General features: G+C 49.0%; 1 protein-coding gene, 1 long non-coding RNA gene and 1 pseudogene across 3 annotated transcripts; 2 read left to right on the top strand and 1 right to left on the bottom strand.

Annotated features, from left to right (window-relative positions):
* Positions 1-828: 828 nt before the first annotated feature.
* Positions 829-14,425, bottom strand: LOC112659338 (uncharacterized). Of its 2 annotated transcripts, XR_007403739.1 has the most exons (5): positions 14,235-14,425; positions 12,802-12,925; positions 10,078-10,193; positions 5,857-5,939; positions 829-1,404 (listed from the first exon to the last, which is right to left on the bottom strand). It is a non-coding gene; the product is annotated as an uncharacterized LOC112659338 (long non-coding RNA). The 2 variants fall into 2 exon arrangements; XR_007403738.1 differs by lacking the exon at positions 5,857-5,939 and having other exon boundaries at positions 14,235-14,423.
* Positions 3,790-6,924, top strand: LOC112659337 (probable UDP-sugar transporter protein SLC35A4; annotated as a pseudogene).
* A 4-nt stretch (positions 14,426-14,429) lies between the features above and the next one.
* Positions 14,430-23,064, top strand: LOC112659336 (testis specific 10 interacting protein; the record flags this gene model as incomplete). Its single annotated transcript, XM_049096305.1, has 8 exons — positions 14,430-14,642; positions 15,948-16,081; positions 16,184-16,911; positions 17,094-17,241; positions 19,147-19,317; positions 21,794-21,893; positions 22,092-22,216; positions 22,908-23,064. Coding segments are annotated over 8 exons (1,743 nt in total), but the record flags the coding sequence as incomplete, so codon positions are not given.
* Between the last annotated feature and the right edge of the window lie 208 nt (positions 23,065-23,272).

Genomic DNA, 23,272 nt, shown 5'->3' with positions numbered 1-23,272 from the left:
ATGGTAGGGCTTACCTCACCTGCTTCCCTTTTCTCATGGATTACGGTCCTGTGCAGTCAGTTTTCTAAAATCTAGAAGTAGTTTTCCTAACGCTTTGTCCAGTTTCTCAGTTGTTTGTGGCAAAAGGATCAATTTGGTAAAACTTACTTTCTCATGGCCAGAATCAGAAGTTCCTCTGTCCTCCTTGGAATACCCCAAATCCTTTGCCTATTGCTCTTCTGAGATTCTTCCCATGTTCTGATTTTATCATAGTCGTCATTGCATGTTTTACCTCCCTCTGTTGGACTATGGCCATCTCAGGGGCAGAGGGCTTGTTTTATTCACATCTGCATCTCCAGGGTGTCTCCTGGTTACTTGGCACATGGTAAGCCTGTGGTGGGTGTTTGGTCTGTCCTGGCCATCTTCCTTCAGGACACCCCAAATCACATCCCCACCTTTAGAGTACTGCTCCTCCCACTCCAACGAGGTGGTAGTGCCAGAAATGCTGGTCCACATTCCCTTCCCACTGGGTTCCTGTGATTGGTGCAGGGATGGCCACAAGACTCGAGGCAGGGCATGTCAGAGTCCTTCCCTAGGATTTTTCAACCTGGGAAGAGTTTTCTTTTCACACTGGTGGCAAAGGTCCAAGGATAGCAATGTCGTGCTCCTTGCAGCCAACATTCCCATCAGAGAGAATGAAGGTGACAGAGAGAGGGAAATGGAGATGAAATGAAGAGGAGAGTAACATACACACGCGCACACACACACACACCTACACACATACCTATACACATGGAGACAAGGGGCCCCGAGTCCTGCCATCCAGGCAAAATTGGGCTCAGGTACACCTTTGCTCTTTTCATGAGTTAGTCATTTATTTTACCATTTTTTGGCTTAATAGAGTCCTGTCAATCGCAAATCAAAAGGACTTGACATATAAAAGGCATCTCTGTACATTTGCTGAATGAATGGAAATAATTTGCATACCTGCCTCATACTCAAGGCACATGAGGTAGTTTCCAACAAGAGGTAGGAAGATAAAATAAAAATAGAAGATCAAAAACATAAAGATATAATTTAAAAGAGAATGTGAAGATCAGGTTCAAGAACATAAATAAATAAATATGAAGCCCATAATGTTCTCTCAGATCTATTAACTGAATATCATGTTCATCTCTGAGCTTCCTGGCAGCCAAAGCAGCCAAAACAAAATGGGAGATGTAGTGAGTTAGCTTCTTCCCTCTACCCAAGGAGCAGATAGTGCCTGCAAGTTCTTCAGGGGAAAGAACATGTATCCTAAAGGAAAAGTTTCAGAGGGGGCTCCATGAGGAGGTAGAGGGTGGTGTGGTAGAGGCCATTCCCAGCCACGTTCCAACAGCCAAAGCCTGTAGTGAGCCTCCTGGATCTGGTCCTCAGAACGTGGGCCTAGGAAACAAGTAAGGTTGCCAAGTGTAGTTGTTAATGCTGTTAGTCTTGCCTTGAACTTTCAGTGGCTCTGGTCACAGTTGGTCACTCCCCCCTCTTTGAAACACTTTCTTTGCTTGGCTGGGAGCCTTTACTCTCTCCAATTCTTCCCCATTGGCTGCTCTCTGGTGTCCATGGCCCCATCTCTCTGGCCTCTCCTGATCTCTGAAGGGTGGCAGGCCCCGCTCTAATATCCAGACCTCTCCTCTTCTCTCCTCTCTCTGCCTTTCCTGGCCCAAGCCTTCCAGTGTCTTTCCCAGATGACAGTCCCTCATTCCACCCTGGCCCTCCTGTCTAATCTCTAGCAGTCAGAAGGACCTTTTAAAAACATAAATCAGGGGTGCCTGGGTGGCTCAGTGGTTGAGCATCTGCCTTCGGCTCAGGTCATGATCCATCCTGGGGTCTTGGGATGGAGCTCTGCATTGGGCTCCCTGCTCAGTAGGGAGTCTGCTTCTCCACCTCCCTCTGCCACTCTCCTTGCTTTTTCTCTTTTTCTCTCAAATAAATTAATATAAATAAATAAATAAATAAATAAATAAATAAATAAATACAAACATAAATCAGCTCACATTACTCGCCCTCTCAAAATTCTTTGCTTGATGGCTACTTTCTCCAAACAAGGTTTATGGGATATAATTAAAGATTATTTTTGTCTCCCAATGTTCCTCTAAAATGCATAAGAGAATTTCTCCCTGTTCCCACAAATGAAGTTATGACTTTCTGTGCCATGTTTTCTTACAGTCCTATGATCACCTGAAGTCACTAAATAAGTTGTTAGACCGCCCGTTTTGCATGGTAGCCAAATCTCTACACTTGATGAGATAGTTTCCACTTCCCCAGCCATGTGGTCCCTGCTGATGAGGAAGAGGGAAGTCAGGTCTGTCTCCCTCCCTTCCCTCCTGCTCCCCCAGTTTGAGAACTTGCTGCTGTTGGAGCACAGGGAGGAAGGAGGGTAGGGGGTGCAGAGAGTTCTTCCTTGATTGGCTCTGGATAAGATGGCCAGTCACTCTATGAGTAGCAGGTGTTTAAATTGCGTTCTTGCCCTGTGGCGGCTTTACAGCTCCTTTATGGGCTACCTCCTTGACTGTAACTCCTGGGAAGTGGGCAGAGATTCCCACTCTGGGAATCTTTTGGCTGGCTCCAGTTTTCTTTTGCTTGGTACACACCTACCTTCATTGGGTGCCCCCTGCCAGATAACAGAAGCCACCTGGACAGGACCTCCTGCTACCTTGCCGCAGGCCAGTTCCCACTGTGGTTCCATAGCCATTCTGGAAGTCTCATGTACCACTGACCTACAGGACTGCCATGGCTTCAGGGAGCCCACCTGAGCTCTCCAGGCATCTTCTTTTAAGCGCTTCTCCCCAGACTTAGAGACTAGCAGGCAGTCCCTGGTCCTACTCCCTGAGGGCAGTATTAGGGCTCCTTTTCTAAATCCGTCTCCTCACAAAGTTTCCCTTTCAGGATCTACTCTATTTCTTTATACTCTTGAGGTGGATCAGGGGTTTCAAGAGTGGCAAAATGAAGGGGCGCCTGGGTGGCTCAGTCAAACATCTGACTCTTGATTTCAGCTCAGGTCATGATCTCAGAGTTGTGAGATTGAGCCCCATGTAGGGCTCTGTGCTGGGCATGTAGCCTGCTTAGGATTCTTTCTCTCCTCCTCCCTCTGCCCTTGCCCTCCCCAAAAGTGGCGAAATGGGTTTTTCCAATATCCTGTCACACTTTCCATCATGTTTAAGACAAACGTAGAGTCCTTCTTATAGCCAGCAGTCCCCATGATCTGACTCCTGAGTCCCACAAAAGTTTAAAATATCAAATATTGGGAGCGCCTGACTGGCTCACTTGGAAGAGCTTGTGACTCTTGATCTCAGGGTTGTGAGTTTGAGCCCCACATTGGGTATAGAGATTACTTAAATAAATGAATAAATTTTAAAAATGAAATAAAAACTTAAAAAAATAAAAAATACAATGTCAAAGGATTTTGCAAATAATTGGATGTTAGTAAATATAAAAGCTTAATCAAAGTGAATGCCTTTCCAGGAAAATATGAAATGTCAAAGTTGGAACAAAAATATCAAAAATTTCAGTAGATCAGTAACCAGTAGAGAAAATTACCATCTAAGACTCCAATACTAAAGAGTGCGAATGGAGGTACTTTTACAGGGATGTTCCACAGACTTTCAAGGAACAAATGGTCCCTATCATGTATCAGTTGTTCCAAAAGACAAGGACTGGCAACAAGTTTGCCGGGGAAGATGGCAGATGACAAGGATTCTCTGCCCAAGCTTAAGGACCTGGTATTTCTCAAGAACCAGCTGGAAAAAAAAAAAAAAAAAAAAAAAAGAACCAGCTGGAATGCCTGCAGCAGCGTGTGGAAGAAGTCAGCAGTGGTGTGAGCCAGGAGGGCTCGCTCTTGTCCTCCCCATTCCTCAAGGGCTTCTTAGCCGGCTATGTGGTGGCCAAACTGAGGGCATCAGCAGTATTAGGCTTTGCTGTGGGTACCTGCACTGGCATCTATGCAGCTCAGGCATATGCTGTGCCGAATGTGGAGAAGACATTGAGGGACTATCTTCAGTCATTGCGAAAGGGGCCTGACTAGCTCTGGATCCCATGGAGGAGAAAGGATGAGCACCTCTGGCCTGCAGTTAGAGGCCTTTCAACCACAGACACCATATTTGGCTTCTCGACCTATCACCTTTTGCTATCTCCAACTTGCCCACAGCCTTCATCCTTGCTTTCCTTCCTGCAGAGGGTAAACGGTGGCTTATCAGCCAGCAGTTTGGATGCACCTCCTTAACCCCACAAGACTGACCCCGAAACTGTGGCTTCTAGAGCCACCAGCCCCTTTCTCTTCCATCCCTGACTGTGGAGTTTGCAGCTGACTCTGATTCTCAGTACACTCTCTACCAATGTACCACAGCTCCTCCCTCCTGGGAGCTGGCTCCATACTGATTTTCCCCAAACTTGTTACAATTCCTACAGCCCCCTTGCTAGCTATACAGGCCACCCAGGGTCTGGTTTGGGCATGAGTGTAGAGGACGGAGGTATGCCAGGCTTGGGCCGTCCCAGGCAGGCCTACTGGACCCTGATGCTACTCTTATCCACTGCTATGTATGGTGCCCATCCCCCATTGCTGGCACTATGCCATGTGAACGGCAAAGTGCCCTTCCAGCCCTCCTCAGCTGTGCTGCTGACTGAGTTGACCAAGCTACTGTTGTGTGCCTTCCCCCTCTTGGTGGGCTGGCAGGCATGGCCCCAGGGGGCCACACCATGGCGCCAGACTCCCCCATTTGCACTATCAGCTCTATTCTATGGAGCTAACAACAACCTAGTGATCTCTCTTCAACATTATATGGACCCCAGCACCTACCAGGTGCTGAGCTATCTCAAGATTGGAAGCATGGCCTTGTTCTACTGCCTCTGTCTCCAGCACCTCAGGGCCTAGCAGTGCTGCTGCTGATGGTGGCAGGGGCCTGTTATGCAGCTGGTGGCCTCCAGGACCCTGGGAACACCTTTCCTGGATCTCCGTCAGCAGTTGCTGCTGGCCCCATGCCCCTGTATATCATTTCACTGGAACTGCTGCTTTTCATCCTGTACTGCCTCATCTCAGGCCTCTCGTCCATGTACACAGAACTGCTCATGAAGCGACAGCAGCTTCCCCTAGCACTTCAGAACCTCTTCCTCTACACTTTTGGTGTGCTCCTAAATCTAGGTCTGCATGCAGGTGGCGGCCCTGGCCCGGGCCTCCTGGAGGGTTTCTCAGGATGGGCAGCGTTTGTGGTATGAGCCAGGCAGTAAATGGACTGCTCATATCAGCTGTCATGAAGCACGGCAGCAGCATCACAAAAACAAAACAAAACAAACAAACAAACAAACAAACAAACAAACGAAAACACCAAAAGGCAAGGACCGAGAGAACGCTGCATAGTTCCTCATATGACTCCCAAACCGGCTAGAGACAGTATCAGAAAAGGAAAATATAGAGCATTTTGCTCTGAATGCAGATGTTAAACTACGACCTAATTGGATAAAATATAGGAGAATGCCCCACCTAAGGATGGGGAAAGGACATCTTAAGACATCCAGAATACATCCCCCCACTCAGACATTCATGGATCCAACTACATCAAAATTAAGAATTTCTATTCCACAAAGATTCTCAGAGCTAATATTGACAGACAAGTGGTTGCAATCTAGTGAATAAAGGACTCCTACAGGTCAATGAGGAAAAGACAAGAAACACAATAGAGAATTGGGCAGTGAATATAAACAGGCAACTCAGAAGATTTGGCTCAAAATGGCAAGAAATTAATGACGATGTGGTCAGAGAAATAATCAGTGCAATTCAATTAAAATTACAATGAGATACCATTTTATAAGCATCAGGTAAGTGAAAATTCATAAAGCAAATCATACCAATGTTTGGTGAGGGTGTAGGAGGCAGAAATCTTTGGTTACTTCTATAGGCCTTTAAGCTGGTACAGTCTCTTGAGAACATTCTGAAATGAGGCATACATTTCTTCTGAGACCGCACACTTTCAATCCTTGGTAAATAAGCCACAGAAATTTGTGTGCACTGGAGCACCTGGGTGGCTCAGTTGGTTAAGTGTCTGCCTTCGGCTCAGGTCATGATCCCAGGATCCTGGGATTGAGCCCCATGTCAGGCTCCCTGCTCAGTATGGCACAGCGTCTGCTTCTCCCTCTACCTCTGCCCCTCTCCCAAACTCGTGCTCCTACTCTCTCTAAAGTAAATAAAATCTTAAAAAAAAAGAAAGAAATTCGTGTGCAAGTGTTCAAAGAGGTCTGTACAAGGGTGCTGGCTGCAGTGTCCTTTGTGGAAGCAAGCGTCAGGGGCCACTTTGGCATCCGTCCTCAGGAGGATGGGTTAGTGATGTGTAATGGATGCAAACTATGCAACACCAGGCAACAGTCAGAATCAACAGTTTTTTAAAAAACATAGTGTTCAAAGAATAAGGAACAAAAATGAGATCAATAGCACAATACCATTTATATAAGCTAAACCCACAAATGCATAAAAATATTAGATATTTCCCCACAATTCATTCATATTGAAGTGGGATGGGAATGGGGATTGAAGACAAAGGAGAACAAAAATAAACTCAAAACAATGAAGTGGCCTTGTATCCATCACTGATTTTTGGTCATTGTGAGATAAGGAATGCCGAAAACTCACCTCCCTGCTCCTGAGGACTGGAAGAAGAGAAATGTGTGGACACAAGGAGGCGGTTCACAAATGGCTCATGAAGCTATGAAAATGCACTCATCTCACAGATAATAAAGGGAATGCAAGTTATAGCAACAATGAGATAATATTTTTTCATCTATCAAATTAATGATTTTAAAAATTATAATACACTTTGCTGGTGGGAATGTAAACACGGTTGATAGAAATCTACACTGATTGGGGGGAGTGGTTAGTTATTATCAAAATGTAAATTGTTTAGAGCCAGCAAATTTGCTTATAGGAACATATTTTGCAGAACTATCCAATGTGCCGCACGTGGGTGACTCAGTGGTTGAGCATCTGCCTTTGGCTTGATGTAATCCCGGGTCCTGGGATCGAGTCCCGCATTGGGCTCCCTGCAGGGAGCCTGCTTCTCCTTCTGCCTGTTTCTGGCTCTCTCTGTGTTTCTCATGAATAAATAAACAAAATCTAAAAAAATAAATAAATAAAATGACCCACTGTCTCAGGTCTCAGTTTTTGCGCTGAAAACCAAGCATTCCTAGGGACGCCTGGGTGGCTCAGCGGTTGAGCATATGCCTTTGGCTCAGGGCGTGATCCCGGAGTACCCGGATCGAGTGCCACGTCGGGCTCCCTGCATGGAGCCTGCTCCTCTCTCTGCCTGTGTCTCTGCCTCTCTCTCTCTGTGTCTCTCACGAATAATAAATAAAATAAAATAAAACGAAAACCAAGCATTCCTAAGCAGGACCCAGATGGTTTAACAGGCAGAACAGGAGGGGAACAAAGAGGGCGCCATCACCCCAGCACCCATCCCACTACCGGTGGTGTGCAAGAAGACAGAGGGGCAAGGAGGAGAAGCCTGTGGTGGTAAGCTGGGCTTCCTCCCTCCTCAGGCTTTGAGAGGGGCTCAGGAAACTTTGTTTCCAGAAATTTGGAAAGATCTGAAGGTTAGAATCCGACTGTGCCCAAGAAACTGGAAGTGGAAAGGGGATACAGTGGGCAGCCACCACCCTCCTGGGTGAAGGTCTGCACAGGGAGAGCTGGCTGCCTGTGATCTAAGAGTGAAGTAAGCCCTCCAATCTCAGGGGGCAGAAGATGTGGGGGGTAGTGAGCCAGGTGGCCAGCTTGACAGGAGGGGGTGCCAGATGGCTATGGGGATGATGGTGACTGTGCAGAGAAAGGCATTCTGGGTGCAGAGGAGTGCAGCTCCCTGTGCCAGCGGTTGGGGCTAAAGTTGGGGACAGAGGGAGCAGCTTTGGTTGAAAGTTCCCAGAGAGGTCTCTGGAGCGCCATAAATTGCCCAAAGACAAAGCCTCAACATGAATCCTGCCAGTCCACAGAGTGCCTTCCACGCCATCTGCTCCTCCCTCCTTTCTGAGCTCCACCCCAGGGGAGATATATTTTATTCCCATGCATGTGTGTATATATTTAAAAAGATGCCTATCTGGCTCAGTCAATGGTGCATGTGACTCTTGATCTTGGGGTTGTGAGTTTGGGCTCCACGTTGGGCATAGAGCCTACTTTAAAAATATATAGAACAAAAAAAATAAATAAATAAAAAATAAAACAAAATTAAAAAATAATAAAAATATATAGAACAAAACAAAATAAAAAATAAAGTAAGGGAAATGTTTGGGGCTCCTGGCTGGCTCAATCAGGAAGGCAAGCAACTCTTGATCTCAAGGTTATGAGTTCGAGCCCCACACTGGGTATAGTGATTACATAAAAATAAATAAATAAAACTTAAAAAAAAAAAGATGCTAGTGTACGTGCTCATCAGTTACTGTAAGATTATGTTGCATTCACATCACCTTATCCACCAGCTACTGGGTCCCAATCTGGAAGCCAAAGGAAGGTGCATGAAAGGCAACAATCTGAAAACATGTGTAAATTATTCCCACTAGGTTTCTGCCTGAGATGATAGCACCCTGCAGTGTATTTTCTCTTTATCTGTTCGCTCACAAACTCGTTATTGAGGGTTCACTGTGTGGGGGCTCTGTGCTAGGGGCTGAGGACACAGCTGTGAACAGAAATAAAGACTCTGCTCTTAGGAATCTGAGAGTTACCTGGGAACAACAGAGAGTAAAGCAGAACACATACGTGGATTCAATTGAAGGTGTATTCGTGTGGTAGAGCTGCCATAATAAGTACTACAGATGATAGAAATTTAACCAATGGGAATTTATTTTCTCACATATCTGGAGGTCAGAAGTCTAAGATCAATATATTGGCAGGTTTGGCTTCTTCTCAGGCCTCTCTCCTTGGCCAGCATGTGGCCATTGTCTTCTGGTGTCCTCATGTGGGCTTCCCTCTGTGTGTCTGTGTCCTGATCTCCTCTTTGTGTTGAGTGAAGGCCACCCGTAGGACCTCATTTTACCTTAATCACTACTTTAAGGGCCCTATTCCCAAATGCAGTCAGATGATCAGGTACTGAGGGTTAGAATATCAAAGTCTGAATCTGGGGCTGGTGGGCTGGCAGTCCATAGTAGGAGGGTAAGGTGAGAAAGAGACTAGTGCAATGGGGAAAAGCAGAGCAAGAGGGGTTGAGTGCGTGGTTATGGTGTAGGTTGCAGGTCTAAATTGGGTGGTTAGAGTGGAGTCTCTGATAGGTTGACATTTGAGCACTACCTTGGAAAAAAGTGAAGGACTGAGCCACACAATTATCTGGGGGGACAGCATCCGGAGGGAAGGGCCAGGTCAGAGGTGAGACCATGTCTGATTCATCCCATAGAACAGCTAGAAGCAAAGACGGGAGGCGTGGTAAGCAGCTGAGGATGAAGGGTCACATAGGCCCCATAGGCCATTGCAAGACTTTGGATTTGAGTTTTCTTTCTTCCTTTTTTTTTTTTTTTTAAGATTTTATTTTCTTATTTATTCATGAGAGACACAGAGAGAGAGGTAGAGACACCCGCAGAGGGAGAAGCAGGCTCCCTGCAGGGAGCCCGATGCAGGACTTAATTCCAGGACTCTGGGATCATGATCTAAGCCAAAGGCAGATGCTCTACTACTGAGCTACCCAGGTGCCCTGGATTTGAGTTTTCAAAACCATTGCAGGTCACATCTACAAGGAGGCTGCTATCAACAAAGAATAAGCAAACAAAAATCCACCAGAAAAACCCCACCTGAAAAACAGAACATAACAAGTACTCTTGTGCGCTACTGGTGTGAATGTGAAATGGTGTGATCAGCTATAGAAAACAGTATGATAAAAAAAAAAAACAGTATGATGATGCCTCAAAAAATTAAACAGAGGGACGCCTGTGTGGCTCAGTGGTTGAGCATCTGCCTTTGGCTCAGGGCATGATCCTGGGTCCGGGGATCAAGTCCCACATCGAGCTCCCTGTGAGAAGCCTGCTTCTCCCTCTGTCTTTACTTCTATGTGTCTCTCATGAATAAATAAATAAAATCTTTGTAAAAAGTAAACGTAGAATTACCATGTAGTCCAGCACTTCAGCTTCTGAGGACACACCCAAGAGAATGGAAAGCAGACACCTGAAAAGATTGTCTGTACATCCACAATCACAGCAGCAATGTTCATTGTAGCTGAAAGCTAGAAACAACCCAAATGCCCATCAACAGATGAATGGATAAATGAAATGTGGTAAATACATTAAAGGAATATTATTTGGCCTTAAAACAGAAGGAAATTCTGACATAGGCTACAAAGTGGGTGAATCTGGAGGACTTTATACTAAGTGAAACAAGCCAGTTACAAAATAACAAATATTACATGATTCCACTCATATGAGGTCCCTAGAATAGCCAAAGACAGAGAGAAAATGGAGTGGTGGTGGCCAGGGACTGGGGAGACGGGGAGTTATTATTTAATGTGTTAGACTTTCAGTTACGGATGATAAAAACTGTTCTGGAGACTGATGGCAGTGAGGGTTGCACAACATTTTGTAAATAGAATAATGCGATTGGGGATGCCTGGGTGGCTCAGCAGTTGAACATCTACCTTCAGCTCAGGTCATGATCTCAGGGCCCTGGGATTGAGTCCTGCATTGGGCTCCCTGTGAGGAGTCTGTTTTTCCCTCTGCCTGTGTCTCTGCATCTGTCTCTCTGTGTATCTCTCATGAGTTAAAAAGAGGAAAAAGGAGAAGGAGAAGAAGGAGGAGGAGGAGGAGAGGAGGAGGAGAATAAGAATAAGAATAAGAAGAAGAAGAAGAAGAAGAAGAAGAAGAAGAAGAAGAAGAAGAAGTAGTAGTAGTAGTAGTAGTAGTAGTAGTAGTAGTAGTAGTAGTAGTAGAAGGTGGCCACTGGGGACAGCCTGGGTGGCTCAGTGGTTTAAGCACCTCCTTCTGCCCAGGGCGTGATCCTGGAGTCCCAGGATCGAGTCCCACATCAGACTCCTTGCATGGAGCCTGCTCCTCCCTCTGCCTGTGTCTCTGCCTCTCTCTCTCTCTCTCTGTGTCTATCATAAATAAATAAAATCTTAAAAAAAAAAAACAGCGGCCACTGAATGGGACACTTAAAAATGGTTGAAATGGTAAATTTAGATAAGTGTTGAAAGTGGTGTGAACTCAGGTGGTGGGAAGTGTTCTGATTCTGAATACACTTGGACGTTGAGGATTAATTCCCAGATAGGATGGGGAAGAAAAAGAAGAGTCCAGGGTTTGGCCTGAGATACTGGGAGGATAGATAACCACTTGTCTAAGATGGGAAGGTCTGTGGGGGAAGACAGAGGGCTCAACTGGATGCCTATAAGACATCCGGGGAGAGGAGTGGAGTGGAAATTTGATATCTGGGAGAGAGGGATGGAATTCCAAGTCTGAGGGAGACACCAGGAGCACTGATAACTTTGAGTCTCATTTGCAGATAGATGGTATTTTCAAAGAGGAGCCTGGATGAGACCACTGGGAGCGTGAATGTGTGGACTCAGAGGACTGCAGGCTGAGCCTGCTCCTGGATGGGAGGAGGAGTGAGCAAAGGAGCCGGGAAGTGGCCAGAGGATCCAGGGCACCTTGGGTTAGCAACAGGGCCAGCAGCTGGGGATCAAGGCAGGAGCAGGTTCAGTGGGTAGTGGGGGTGACAGCCTGATGGGAGCGGGTTGAAGAGAGAACAGGAGGAGATTGATCTTGGCAAATCAGATCAACTCTTTCAGGGGGTTTTGCTACAAAGGGGAACAAGGAAAAGGGGCAGTGCTGGGGAAGGAGAGGTGAGGTCAGGAAGGATATGATAGCACATTTGTGCTGATGGAAGTTTCTGAAGAGAGTGAAAAGTTGCCGGGAACAGAGGGGGCCGATTGCTGGAGACACATCCTTGGGCAGGCAATAAATGAATATATATGAAGTGTAGTCAGTGAAGTAGAGTAAGAGCACAGTGCCACTTAGGTAGTCTTTGTCAGGGGACATTTTAGCAGAAGCCTGAAGGAAGTGGGAGAGTGAGCCATAGGGATTCTGGAGACAGAGCATTTCAAGAAGCAGCAGCAGCAAGTGCAAAGGCCCTGAGGTGGGATTGACTGGGGTGGTTGGATCAGAGTGAGTGATGGGGGCAGGGATGACACCTGCAAAGAGATGGGGCAGACAGATCAAGCAGGACCAAGGAGGCTATGGTAGAGACTTGGGCTTTTACTCTATGAGAGATGGGATCCATTTGAGAATTGTGAACAAAGGCATGGCAGGCTCTGGTCTTAACAGGATCATTCTGGCTACTGAGTACAGAATAGAATTAGGCAAGAGCAGAAGCCAGGTGGAGGGGCCATTGCAATGATTCAGATGAGAGACAGCGGTGGTTTGGGAGAGCGTGTTCATGAAGGAGATGGGGAGAAGTGGCTGGATTCTGCATGAATTCTATTTTTTTAAGATTTAATTTATTTCTTTGAGATAGAGAGCACAATTAAGGGGAGTGGCAAGCAGAGGGAAAGGAAGAAGCAGGCTCTCCAGTGAGCAGGGAGCCAAATGTGGGGCTTGACCCCAGGACCCTGGGATCACGACCTGAGCCGAAGGCAGATGCCCTACCGGCTGAGCTACCCAGGCGCCCCTCTGCATGAATTCTGAAGGTGGCACCAGTAGGTTTGCTTGCGTGGATTGTGGAGTATGAGAGAGAGGAATCCAGGATGCTGCTGGGGTTTTGCTCTGAGCAACAGGAAGGATGGATGTGACCTTGACTGAGATGGGGAGAGTCTTACTTTCAACGTGCCAAGTCAAGATGCTTACCTATCTTCCATGTAGAGTGTCAAACGGCTGATGGATAGGAGTCTGGACTTTGTGGGAGAAGGCAGGGCTGACTTGGGAGTAGGTGGAAGGTGAAGGATGGCTTGTGTCAGACAGGATGAGCTCCCTTAAGAAGTGAGAGTGGCTAGGTAAGAAAAGAGGTCTGCACGCACCTCATAAAAATACCAGCCTGAGCGACCCAGACCTGCCCTCTGCCAAGGAAGGAAGTGGCCCAGAGTTTGTCCAGGAAATCAGTGGGGCTAGGGTCTGGAAATGGAGCAGCCTACCTGTGTACTTCCACAGGACACCTGATAGAGGAGGCAGTGGGGTGGGCATGGCAACCCACCAGAAAGAGCAGATTTTGCCTATTTTAGGGACAAGAAATCTTCACCTGGAGCATTAATTAGGCTGTTCCACTGGGTGAGCTCATTGTAAAGGTGCTGCCGGGATGGAGTCTGAGAGCAGATATGAGGCCACAGAAACAAAGCTCAGGGAAAACCATGCCTGTAGGGCATCTGCTGGACTCTGCTTCCTTTACTGGTCTCACTGGGGCTGCATGGTTGGCTAAGGAGCAACAGCTCTTCCACAGAAGTTCGGATGAGCCATGGGAATGTTCTAGGTGTACCTGTCTCTAGTAACTGATTTAAGCCTCACTGTGACCCCAGGAGGAAGATGCCATCATAACCAGCCTTGTGATGCCCAAGAGGACACAGAGGCACAAGGGGAGCTGGATCTGAACCCCAGTGCTTCCTGTGTTCTCTTAATCACCATGTGCTGCTACCCCCCAATAATAGTCCGCCATTGTTAGCAGTAGTGATAATGAACCATTACCGAGCATGCTGCCTTCATGATTTCATTTAATCTTTGTAATTAACCTATGGAATGAGTCTATGCTTTCCAGTTTGGCAGAGGGGAGAGGTGACTTGCCCAAGGTCACAGAGCTGGTGAGCAGCCAAGCCAGGCCTCCAACCCTGCCGCTGGGTCTCTAGGGCTCAGTTTGGCGCCGAACTCCCTATGCTGCTGGTGGTAGTGGTCAGTCCTAGGCGTACCATGGGGATTTACCATGGTAAGGCATTTTGGTGATGCTTAGAAGTTTGGGATGAGATTTAAATGCTCTGACTTCCTCCACAGCCTCCTCTGGGTCCTGGTTGCCTGCTGCTTCCCTCCTGGGCATGGTGTTCAACTGGCTTTTCTTGCCCTGTCTGGACCTGGGAGGCCAAGTGGTTTGAACAAGATCTTGTTGTGAGAGCTCAGCTTAGCTTTTGCAAGGCCTCAGTTGGGGCTGGAGTACTGGGGGCAGCCCAGGAGGCAGGTGGAGGGAGAGGGACCCCCTCAGGCACCGAGGGTGTGAGGACCCTTCCAAATGGTCAAGTCTTGAGATCCCTTGTACAGATAGAGGGGGAGACACAGGCTGAGTGAGGACAGGGGACTCATACCAGGTCAACGAAGAGTCCTGCAGAGGTAGGCTTGGCCCTGGGCCTCAAGACTCTCAGGCCTGGACTCTTTCTCAGCATCATCCTGAACTTTACCCCCCCAGAAGGAAGTTGACCTCACATACCCTGGCTGACTCTCCCTGGCCTGCTTTTTGCCAGAGCCCTTGAGGCTGACTGAGAACTGGTTGCCATAGAGATGGTGGGGTGGGCAGTTCCAAGGCTGGCAGATGGGGGTGGGGGTCCGGGCAGGACACCAATATGCGAAACACCCACCAACGGGCGAGCAGGACTACTTCAGGGAGACCAGGGCAGGACATGCGGCTTCAGGGAGACCAGGGCAGGACATCCCAGGCTCCTGGGATGACCATAGGGCTGCTCAAGTTCCTGTCAGACATCCCCCAAGCTGAGCAGGTGAGGGAGGCCCTGTGGGGGGACTTCCAACTGCCTGGAGGCAGCCTGGCTGCCTGGGGTCAGTATAGGCCAGGGCTCAGGATGGCACTGGAGAAGTCATGAAACTGGAGCTGAGGCCCGGCGAGAGACAAGAAGGCCCAAGGCAGGCAGGGACCACAGGGAGGCCTAAAGGGTCCAAGGCGAGGATGAGGAAGACACCCAGGGATGACTCCCAGGCTTCCAGGAGAGCCATCTAGGGGAACTGCAGGAGAAGGAGGAGGAGGAGGGTTTTAGGAAAGATAATAAGCTTCCTCTACCTTGATTTAGCAAGTCCAGAGCCCCATGGAGCATTCAAAAGAGCTATCCGGGACATGGAGGCAGCACCGTACCATGGTGACAAATCTGGGCTCTCGAGACAGACTATGCATGTTCAGATCCTGACTCCACTTACTGGCTAGGTAACCTTAGTCAAGTGATGTCACCTCTCTGAGTCTCAGTGTTCTTATCTGGGATGAGATGAGATCTCATCGGGCCCTTTCACGAAGATGGCACTGAAGGCGAAGAAGGAAGCCCCTGCCCCTCCCAAAGCCGAAGCCAAAACAAACGCTTTGAAAGCTAAGAAAGTGGTGCTGAAAGATGTGCACAGTCACACACACAAAAAGAAGATCCGTATGTCACCTACATTCCGACCACCCAAGACCCTGCATCTCCGGAGGCAGCCCAAATAACCTGGAAAGAGCGCCCCCAGGAGAAACAAGCTTGATCACTATGCCATATCAAGTTCCCCCTGACTACTGAGTCAGCCGTGAAGAAAATAGAAGACAACAACACACTTGTGTTCATTGTGGATGTCAAGGCCAATAAGCACCAGATCAAACAGGCTGTGAAGAAGCTCTATGACATTGATGTGGCCAAGGTCAACACCTTAATCAGGCCTGATGGAGAGGAAAAAGCATATGTTCGACTGGCTCCTATCATGCTTTGGATGTTGCCAACAAAATTGGGATCATCTAAACTGAGTCCAGCCGGCTATAAATCTAAATATAAATTTTTTTCACCATAAAAAAAAAGATCTCATGGGATAACAGTGGGATATAGGTCCTTGGGAAAGTTAAATGAGTTGATGCATGAAAATCCTGAGCATCCAGCAGGTACTCAGCAGCATCATTAAATATTAAAAATTGAGGTGGTGATCAGTCAGTTTTACCAATAACAAGAGCCCAGCAGGCCAGCCATGGTACAGAGAAGAGGAGGGTCCCCTGGAGGAGGTGTGGGATGCTCCAGGAGGCTGCTTGCAGCCAGGCCTCCTCTCCTGTCTTCACCTAGGGGAGGCTTGGGAATGGCGATGATGTGGCTCTGGGCCAGCAGCCGAGGTCTCGGAGCACAGGACAGATGCCAAAGAAGGACCGGAGGCCCAAGGCTCGGAATAAGAAAGACCGTGGCTCTGCTGAAGCTGAAGAGTAAGCCACTGTGCAATAGGCTGGGGGGATACTGGCTGGCAGGCCCCACTGGGGGCCGAGGCCCTGACCTTGACCCTTGCTCCCTGTCCTCTCCTTCCTCAGTCTCATCCCCTCTCCTCCTCGGAAACCCTCCTTCCCCTTCCAGTGGGCCTGGGAGAGCTTCACCACTGATGGCCAGGCTCTGCATCAGCCCAGCTTCTCCTCGGCCTCCGCCCCAGGCCACCAAGCTCTGTCCTTGTCCCGAGCAGTCCCCCAGTATAAGGCCAGGCACAAGTCCACAACCACCCTCCCAGAGCCCCATGGCTTCTGCTGGAAAACAGAGGGGCCAAACCTGGAGAGAAGCCAGCAGCTCAGGGCCTGGGGTTGCATCCCCAGCTGTTCTGGCAAAGGGGAGAGCCAAGAACTGGAGGCACCCAGTGAGTATGACCTCCAGCCACCTGGGAGGAGGTCAGGATCAGGATCTGAGTCTGAGGAAGGCACCGAGCTGGAAGCCCTGGGTTCTGAGGAGATAGAGAGGGTTTTGAGCCCTGGGGAGCTGCCCCAACTCCTCAGCAGGGGGTTGATATTAGAAGAGGAACAGTTTGTAGAGGTGACAGAGCAGGCCGAGGAGGGAGAGCACAGGACCCTCCATAGAAGGAGAGCTGGTTCTCAGAGAAAGGGGCAGAATTTTCGCGAGGCAGCCTCCGATGAAGATGACCTGCAGTGCAAAGGGAGCAGCTCCAGCTCCAAACTCAGAAGACCACAGAGGAGGAAGTCAAGGGCCAAGGAGCTGGAGGGGCCATGGGACCCGGAGAAGCTGCAGAGGCAGTTACAGCAAGAGTTGGACTGTGGTGAGTGTGGGCTTCGATGTCTGGGTTCCCCAGGAAACTACAAGGTGGGGAGAGAGTTTGGGGAACCAGCAACCTGGACCAGGAGTTCAGACAGGGTTATACTGCGCTCCAGGTGCTGGGCGGGATTGTCCAGCGGGCTGGGAGGGAGGAGGCTATTCTCTGACTTGTCCCACTCTGGATAGGCCCTCAAAAGCAGCCCTGGAAGGCTTTGGGGGCTGCTGTCCAGGCCTCCAATCGGAGTGGGAAGGCCTATGCCTTGGGAGATGAAGAGAGTTTCCTGTTTGCCAACTTTCCTAACCGTACCTTCCACAAACGACAGGAGGCCACCAGGTAAGGTAAAAGAAAAAGGAGGATGGGAAGAAAGGGCTGGGAGTAGAGAAGGAGCCAGTTCTCCAGAGACACTGAATCATTCATCCTCATTCATTAATTCATTTATCCATTCTCTAATCTTTTGGTCATCCAATCTTCTACAGATCGATGCATCTATCCACCCACCCATCCATCCATCCATCCATCCATCCATCCATCCACCTACCCATTCATATACCCACCCATCTATCCATCTCTGTCTACTTGGCCAGGTGTCTATTGACACAAGCCACTTTTCATTTATTTTCCATCTTCTATCCACCCATTAATCTATTAACTAAGTGATCAAAGCAACACATGTTGAATATCTACTCGTGGGTCCTTAGGATATAAAGATGAAAAGACGTGGCCCCAGCCCTAAGAAAGTCAAGGTCTGCTGGGAAAGGAGGCAGATGGACAAGACAACAATGAAGGCAGTAGAGTCAGACAACTGCTATGCTTGGGGCTTGAACAAAAGACAATGAGAGCAGAGGGGAATCCTGGGAAGGGGCACTGTTGCATTGTCTAGGTGAAGGATGATAAGGGCCTGAACCAGCTGGCCCTGTGAATAGAGAGAGGGGAATAAATTAAAGAGATATTTGGGGGCTGGCTCAGCAGGTCTTGGTGATTGGTTAGAGGTGGCAGGTGAGAATCCATTTCAACATTCCAATAGCACCCCTCAATTCTGACTCTGTCATCCCTGGCTTGCTTCCCACGCTTCTCAGTGCACTTGGAACAAAGCCCAGGTGTCTTGGTAAGGAGGCTCCTGTCTCCCACACCCGCCCATATAGGAATAGCTAGAATGTGCCATGCTCTCCCTCCCTCATCTCCCGGAGCTGCCATTCTCCCTCATTCACTCAGCTAACTCAATGTATCTTTAAGCTTCCTCTGGGAAGCTCTCCCCTCTGCTTGCCTCTGTCATAGCTCTTGCCACATGGCATTGCATTGGGGGGCTGGGCTGCCTGACTATCCCTGGGTGCAGACTTAGAGATCCCTAAGACAGGTGCCAGATTTTATTGGTCATGGCCTCCCTGCTGCCCTACACGAGACATGGCACCTAGTTGGTGCTCAACAAATATGTGCTGAGTAAACAAGTTTATTGGTGAGGACCATGATTGAACTATGCATGAATTCACCAACACTGAGTTTCTATTTATGTTAAGCACTGTTTTAGATGCTGGGGAATCCACTGGTAGTGAAGAGAAGAGATAAGGAACCCTGCTCTCATGAGACTTACCCTCTACTTGGGATGAAGGATAATTAATAAAGAAATGAACAAAATGTACAGCTAGAAATGGAAAATACCTGGGGGTAGAAGGGGTGGTAAGGGAGTCTCTCTCTCTCTCTCTCTCTCTCTGATATTTGAGCAAGGATCTAATTAACAAGGAACTGGCCATCAGAGCTAGGGAAAGAATGTTCCAGGTGGAGCTAAGCGTTGTCTACTCAACCACCCACACCATTCATCCACGCCTTTATCCATCCGTTGATCCCATCCATTCCATTCATATATCTGTCCCTCAAACCAAAAGGCATCAATCTAGTTCCTACCAGAGATGGGGGTCAGAGAGAACAAGGTCTGACCCCTGTCCTCAAGGAGAGCTGCTTTGCAATGGGAAGTGAGCAATCTGGGTGAGATCACAGGTGCACCAAGCCCCACAGGACTGAGGGTGTTCAGAGTTGGGGCACACAGCTGGCTGGAGTGGGAGGAGGCTTCCAGGAAAAGTAGGGAAAGGCCTTGAGGTGGGCCTGTGGGCCGAGCCCCAGATGTAGCCCTCATCATGTCAGACTTCCATGACAAACCCACTCCTCTCCCTGCCCCTGGCCTCTATGAGACTGCTGCTCCCCCCAGACTTCTCCCATCCTCTTCTTTCCCTCTCCCTATTGAAGAAGCTTGCTGCAGGCCTGGGAGCGGCAGCAGGAGGAGGAGCGGCAGCAGGCCGAGCTGCGGAGGGCCCGGGAGCATCGGGTACAGCAGCAGGTGGCTCGCTGCCTGGCGGCCTATGCACCCAAAGGGAGCCGGAGGTCAGGGACCACCCACCACAGGCTGGAGGAGCTGAGGTAGGAAGCCAGGCTGGGGAGGCTCTGGTGGGGAGAGGTCAGGGAAGGCAGTGCAAGATGCCAGAGGAAAGACACAGGGGACGCAGTCCTCATCTCCCTCCAGGGCTGAGTCTCCACAACCATCCTCCAGCCCTGGCTGGTGGGCCAGGCCATTTGGCCACACTTTACAGATGAAGACCCTGAGGTATGCAAGGAGGAGGGGCTGAGCCAAGGTCACCTAGTTAATATAACAGTCCTGCAGCTGTCAAGCTCACAGAATGTTCTATATGCATTACCACATGTTCAAATCTTTTTTTTTTCTGATTTCAAAAACTAGGCATGCTTATTATAAAAATACAGATGTAACCAAAATAGTTCACATAGCACATCAACAGTGCCTATGATCTCACTCCTGGGGACAACCGTTGTTTGCCTCAGGTGAAGAGTCATCTATTTTATTCTCTTCCTATATGTTGACCATTAAGAAGAAATAGACAAATGTGTCTTTAAAAGCAAACCTTTTTTAGACTCATAACAGACCCTTAAATGGGCGTTATTATCAGTCCCATCATTCAACAGAGGAGGAGACGGAGCTCACAGAGCTCAATTAATTTGCCAAGTGTCACAAGTGAGGGGCAAAACTAGGATTTCAACTTGGGAAGCCACTTAGCCAAACCTGCTAGCCCATTTCTTAGTGCTTGAATACCTAATCTGTAGATAAAGGGCACTGGGATCTTCCCCCGAATGCCCTATCCAGTGAAACAGATAATACAAATAAATATGGTCACCAGTGCCATGGACATTGAGCACCTACTGGGTGCAGCTGGCAGCAGGGCAGCCCTTTCCACACCTCATCTCCTTTCATCCTGAGAGAGGAGCTAGGTCAGGGTTGAGGTCTCTGCTCTGCAGTGGGGTCACCAGGGACTCAGCAGGGTTCTGGTCATCTACTCTTGGAGGCTCAGTCTTATTATTCCCAATTTTGAAGATGAGAAAACTAGGGATCTAAGAAGGCAACGGTGTTTTAAAAGAATCCTTGGCCAGTGATCAAGGAGATGCCTTCTCCTTGCGAAACCTCAAGTTCATTGTTTGTGTGTTTATTTTTTTCAATGAGGCAGGAAGCCTAAGGTTCAAACTCCAAGGGACAGATGTGAATGAGAAGAGTGTTTCACACACATCTCTTGTATTTTCTACTAGAGAGCAGATATTTTCCATTGGGGTCTCTCAGTCCTTATAACCTGTGACTTTTGCTCTCTCTGCTCCTCAAAGGCTCTGGCCTGTACAGGAGATGTGGGCTCAAGAGAGGTCACCCTGTGGGAGGAAGGCCTTCCTTTCCTTCCCAGATGTTGGACAGGGCTGACATCCACTCTCCAGCTTCCTTTCTGCTTGGGGCTCCAAGACATGGACTTCCTCTCAATTCTAACAAGAATCAAAAAGGAAAAATATGCATGACATCATAGGAGAGACAGACTGAATGCCAGCTCACTTCCCACCCCCACCTTTGTAACTGCTGAAATTACCTCTTGAATGCTGAAGACTCCATTTTGCAATGACTTCTGTTCCTGGCCATGGGTTTTCAAATTCATCTGTTTTTCACCAATGGCCCTGGTGGGGCAAGGCAGTGTTTTTCAGGGGCCCTGTACACTTGTTAGAGGTCCCAACATGAGTCTTGTCTGCTTCTCCGCTCCTGTGTATGGGTGCTGCTGGCACACCCAAAGACCTCTCTTACATGCTTCACAGGATTCCTGGTCCTCACAGGATTCCTGCCAGAGGGCCCCTCTTGCTGCCTGGATATTCAGCTTGATAAGCAGGCATATTTCAGACAAATGTGCAAACCAATTTTTTGTAAACAGATGTGTGCTTCCCCTGTGGAACCTTGATCTTTTTTGGGATGTTTTCTTTCATTTGCAACATCATTCTTTTGTTCCTCTGTCCCATGTTCTAAGTTGTGTGCTTATAAGAACCCCAGAGAATGGTAGCAACTTTGTCCAATCCCTGCCATAGTGCAGAGAAAACTGAGCCCGGAGCCCAGAGTGGAGCCTTACCCAAAGCCATGGTCAATAGCCACTGCTTCTTCCTCACAGATGCAGCGTGAGAGGGTGCAGGGGTGTAAACACAGGGGGAAGAGGCTGTGCAAGCAGATGCCCAGTTGCTCCGAAGGCAGTGCTGCCCCCCCTACCCCGCCCTGTGAGTGTGGCTGGGAGGCTAGATGAGCCCTGGCTGCACAGCCTGCAGACTTGGTCTCAGTCTCTACTCCCCAGCTGTGTGAACTTGGACAAGTCCCTCAACCCTCCTGGGCCTCAGGCTCATCATGGGTAAAATGGAGCAAATAATTTCTATCCCATTGACCTCAGGAGGAATCCAGGGCGGAGATGGGAATGAAATGGCTTTGCAAGGTAAGGGTGGGGAGAATGTCAAGTCCTTAGTGAGAATGAATGGACTCAAGAGTGGGGATAGGTTGTGTTCATGGTTAGCTGCCCAAAGGCCCATCTCCCTGCAGGCGCCAGGAGCGACAGCGCTTTGCTCAGTATCAGGCAGAGCTACAGGACATCCAGCACAGGGTACAGGCCCGGCCCTACCTGTTCCAGCAGGCCATGCAGGTGAGGGCTAGCACCTGGAAGACATGCCACCTCCCTGAGAACAGTGCTTTTCATTGGATGAGTGGGTAGGGAGAGTGGGCCCTTTAGATAGGACCCTGGGCCACACCCACCTGGAAGCCCTGGGACCCTCTCAGTAATCACAATGCTATTTGTTCTCAGCAGCCTTGGTGCAGAGTAGGAACCCTTATCTCTCCTCAGGTCAATGCCCGGCTCACGGTGACCCAGCGCTTCTCCCAAGTGCTGTCAGCACTGGGACTGGATGAGGAGCAGCTGCTGGCTGAGGCAGGAAAGGGAGACACAGAGGGCACCTCCAGGAAATCCAGGTGAGGCCATCTAGCTAGCCAGAGAACAGGCTCTGCCCAGCTATCGGAAGAAGGGGTGCCACTGCCAGTCCTGGGCCCTACAGCCTCTCCCCCCGTCTTCCTGGGCTCGGCATCCAGGGAAAAGCTGAGAAAACTTGTGAGCAACCATGTTGACCTGCCCTGAATCTAAGCTTCAACCCTGGCCTGGTCCACTGTCTCAGCCTGAAGGACTCTGCCTAGCTCTAGCAGTCAATAAGGCCTCCCCCAGACCCCGTTCTCCGTGTCACCCGAGAAGGGCAGGACCCGGGTTATGTTTTCCAGATCCCAATAAAGAAACTAAGGACCTGGGGGCAAGGTCTTACCCAAAGACACAGGAGCAAATAAGCTGCAGAGCCAGTGTAGGAATCTGTGGCCAACTGAGTGGCCACACACCAAGCCCCTGTTACAGGGTAGTGCCACACAAATCACCCTCTGCATACTGTCCCTTATACTTTAGGACAACCTGGTGCACAGCAAGGTTTATAAAGCTTATTCATAAGTAAACTGAGGCTTGAGAAGGGGAAATCACTTGCTCAGAGTCTCAGCATAGAAGCCAGATCTGAACCCCTATTGCCAAGAATGGCCTTTCCTCCCCTAAAGCCCAGGTCTCCTTGGGCCTGGGGGTGGGGAACTAGAGCCCATGGTCTCTATCTGTGTCTCCTCCTTCTTTAAGGAGCCACAGGTCAATGGAGGTGAGAACGGAGCACTCTTCTGAGAGCCTCCCAAAGACAGAACCCACCAGAAGGCACTCCAACAGGCACTCTACTCCAAGCCCAAGTCAAGAGTCTAGCCCCTAAGATAACAATTAAATGCTTTATGGGAAATATAACGTGTAATTTCTGGTGGTGCTGGGAAGAGGCTGCAGGTTGGGAGTAGGAGGTAGCAGGAAGCAGCAGGCTTAGCTTGCCCCATCACCCAGGAGCTTTGGTTGTGGAGCTGCCCCCACCAGCACACACAGCTCTGCTTCTGCTCCTGAGTGGATCATCTCACAGAGCAACAGCTGTGACTCCTCCACTCCCATTTCCAACATTTATGCTG

Source organism: Canis lupus, chromosome 18 (assembly GCF_003254725.2).
Source record: "Canis lupus dingo isolate Sandy chromosome 18, ASM325472v2, whole genome shotgun sequence".
In the NCBI taxonomy this organism is placed as follows: Eukaryota; Metazoa; Chordata; class Mammalia; order Carnivora; family Canidae; genus Canis; species Canis lupus.
This window is presented reverse-complemented; position numbering and strand designations above follow the sequence as displayed.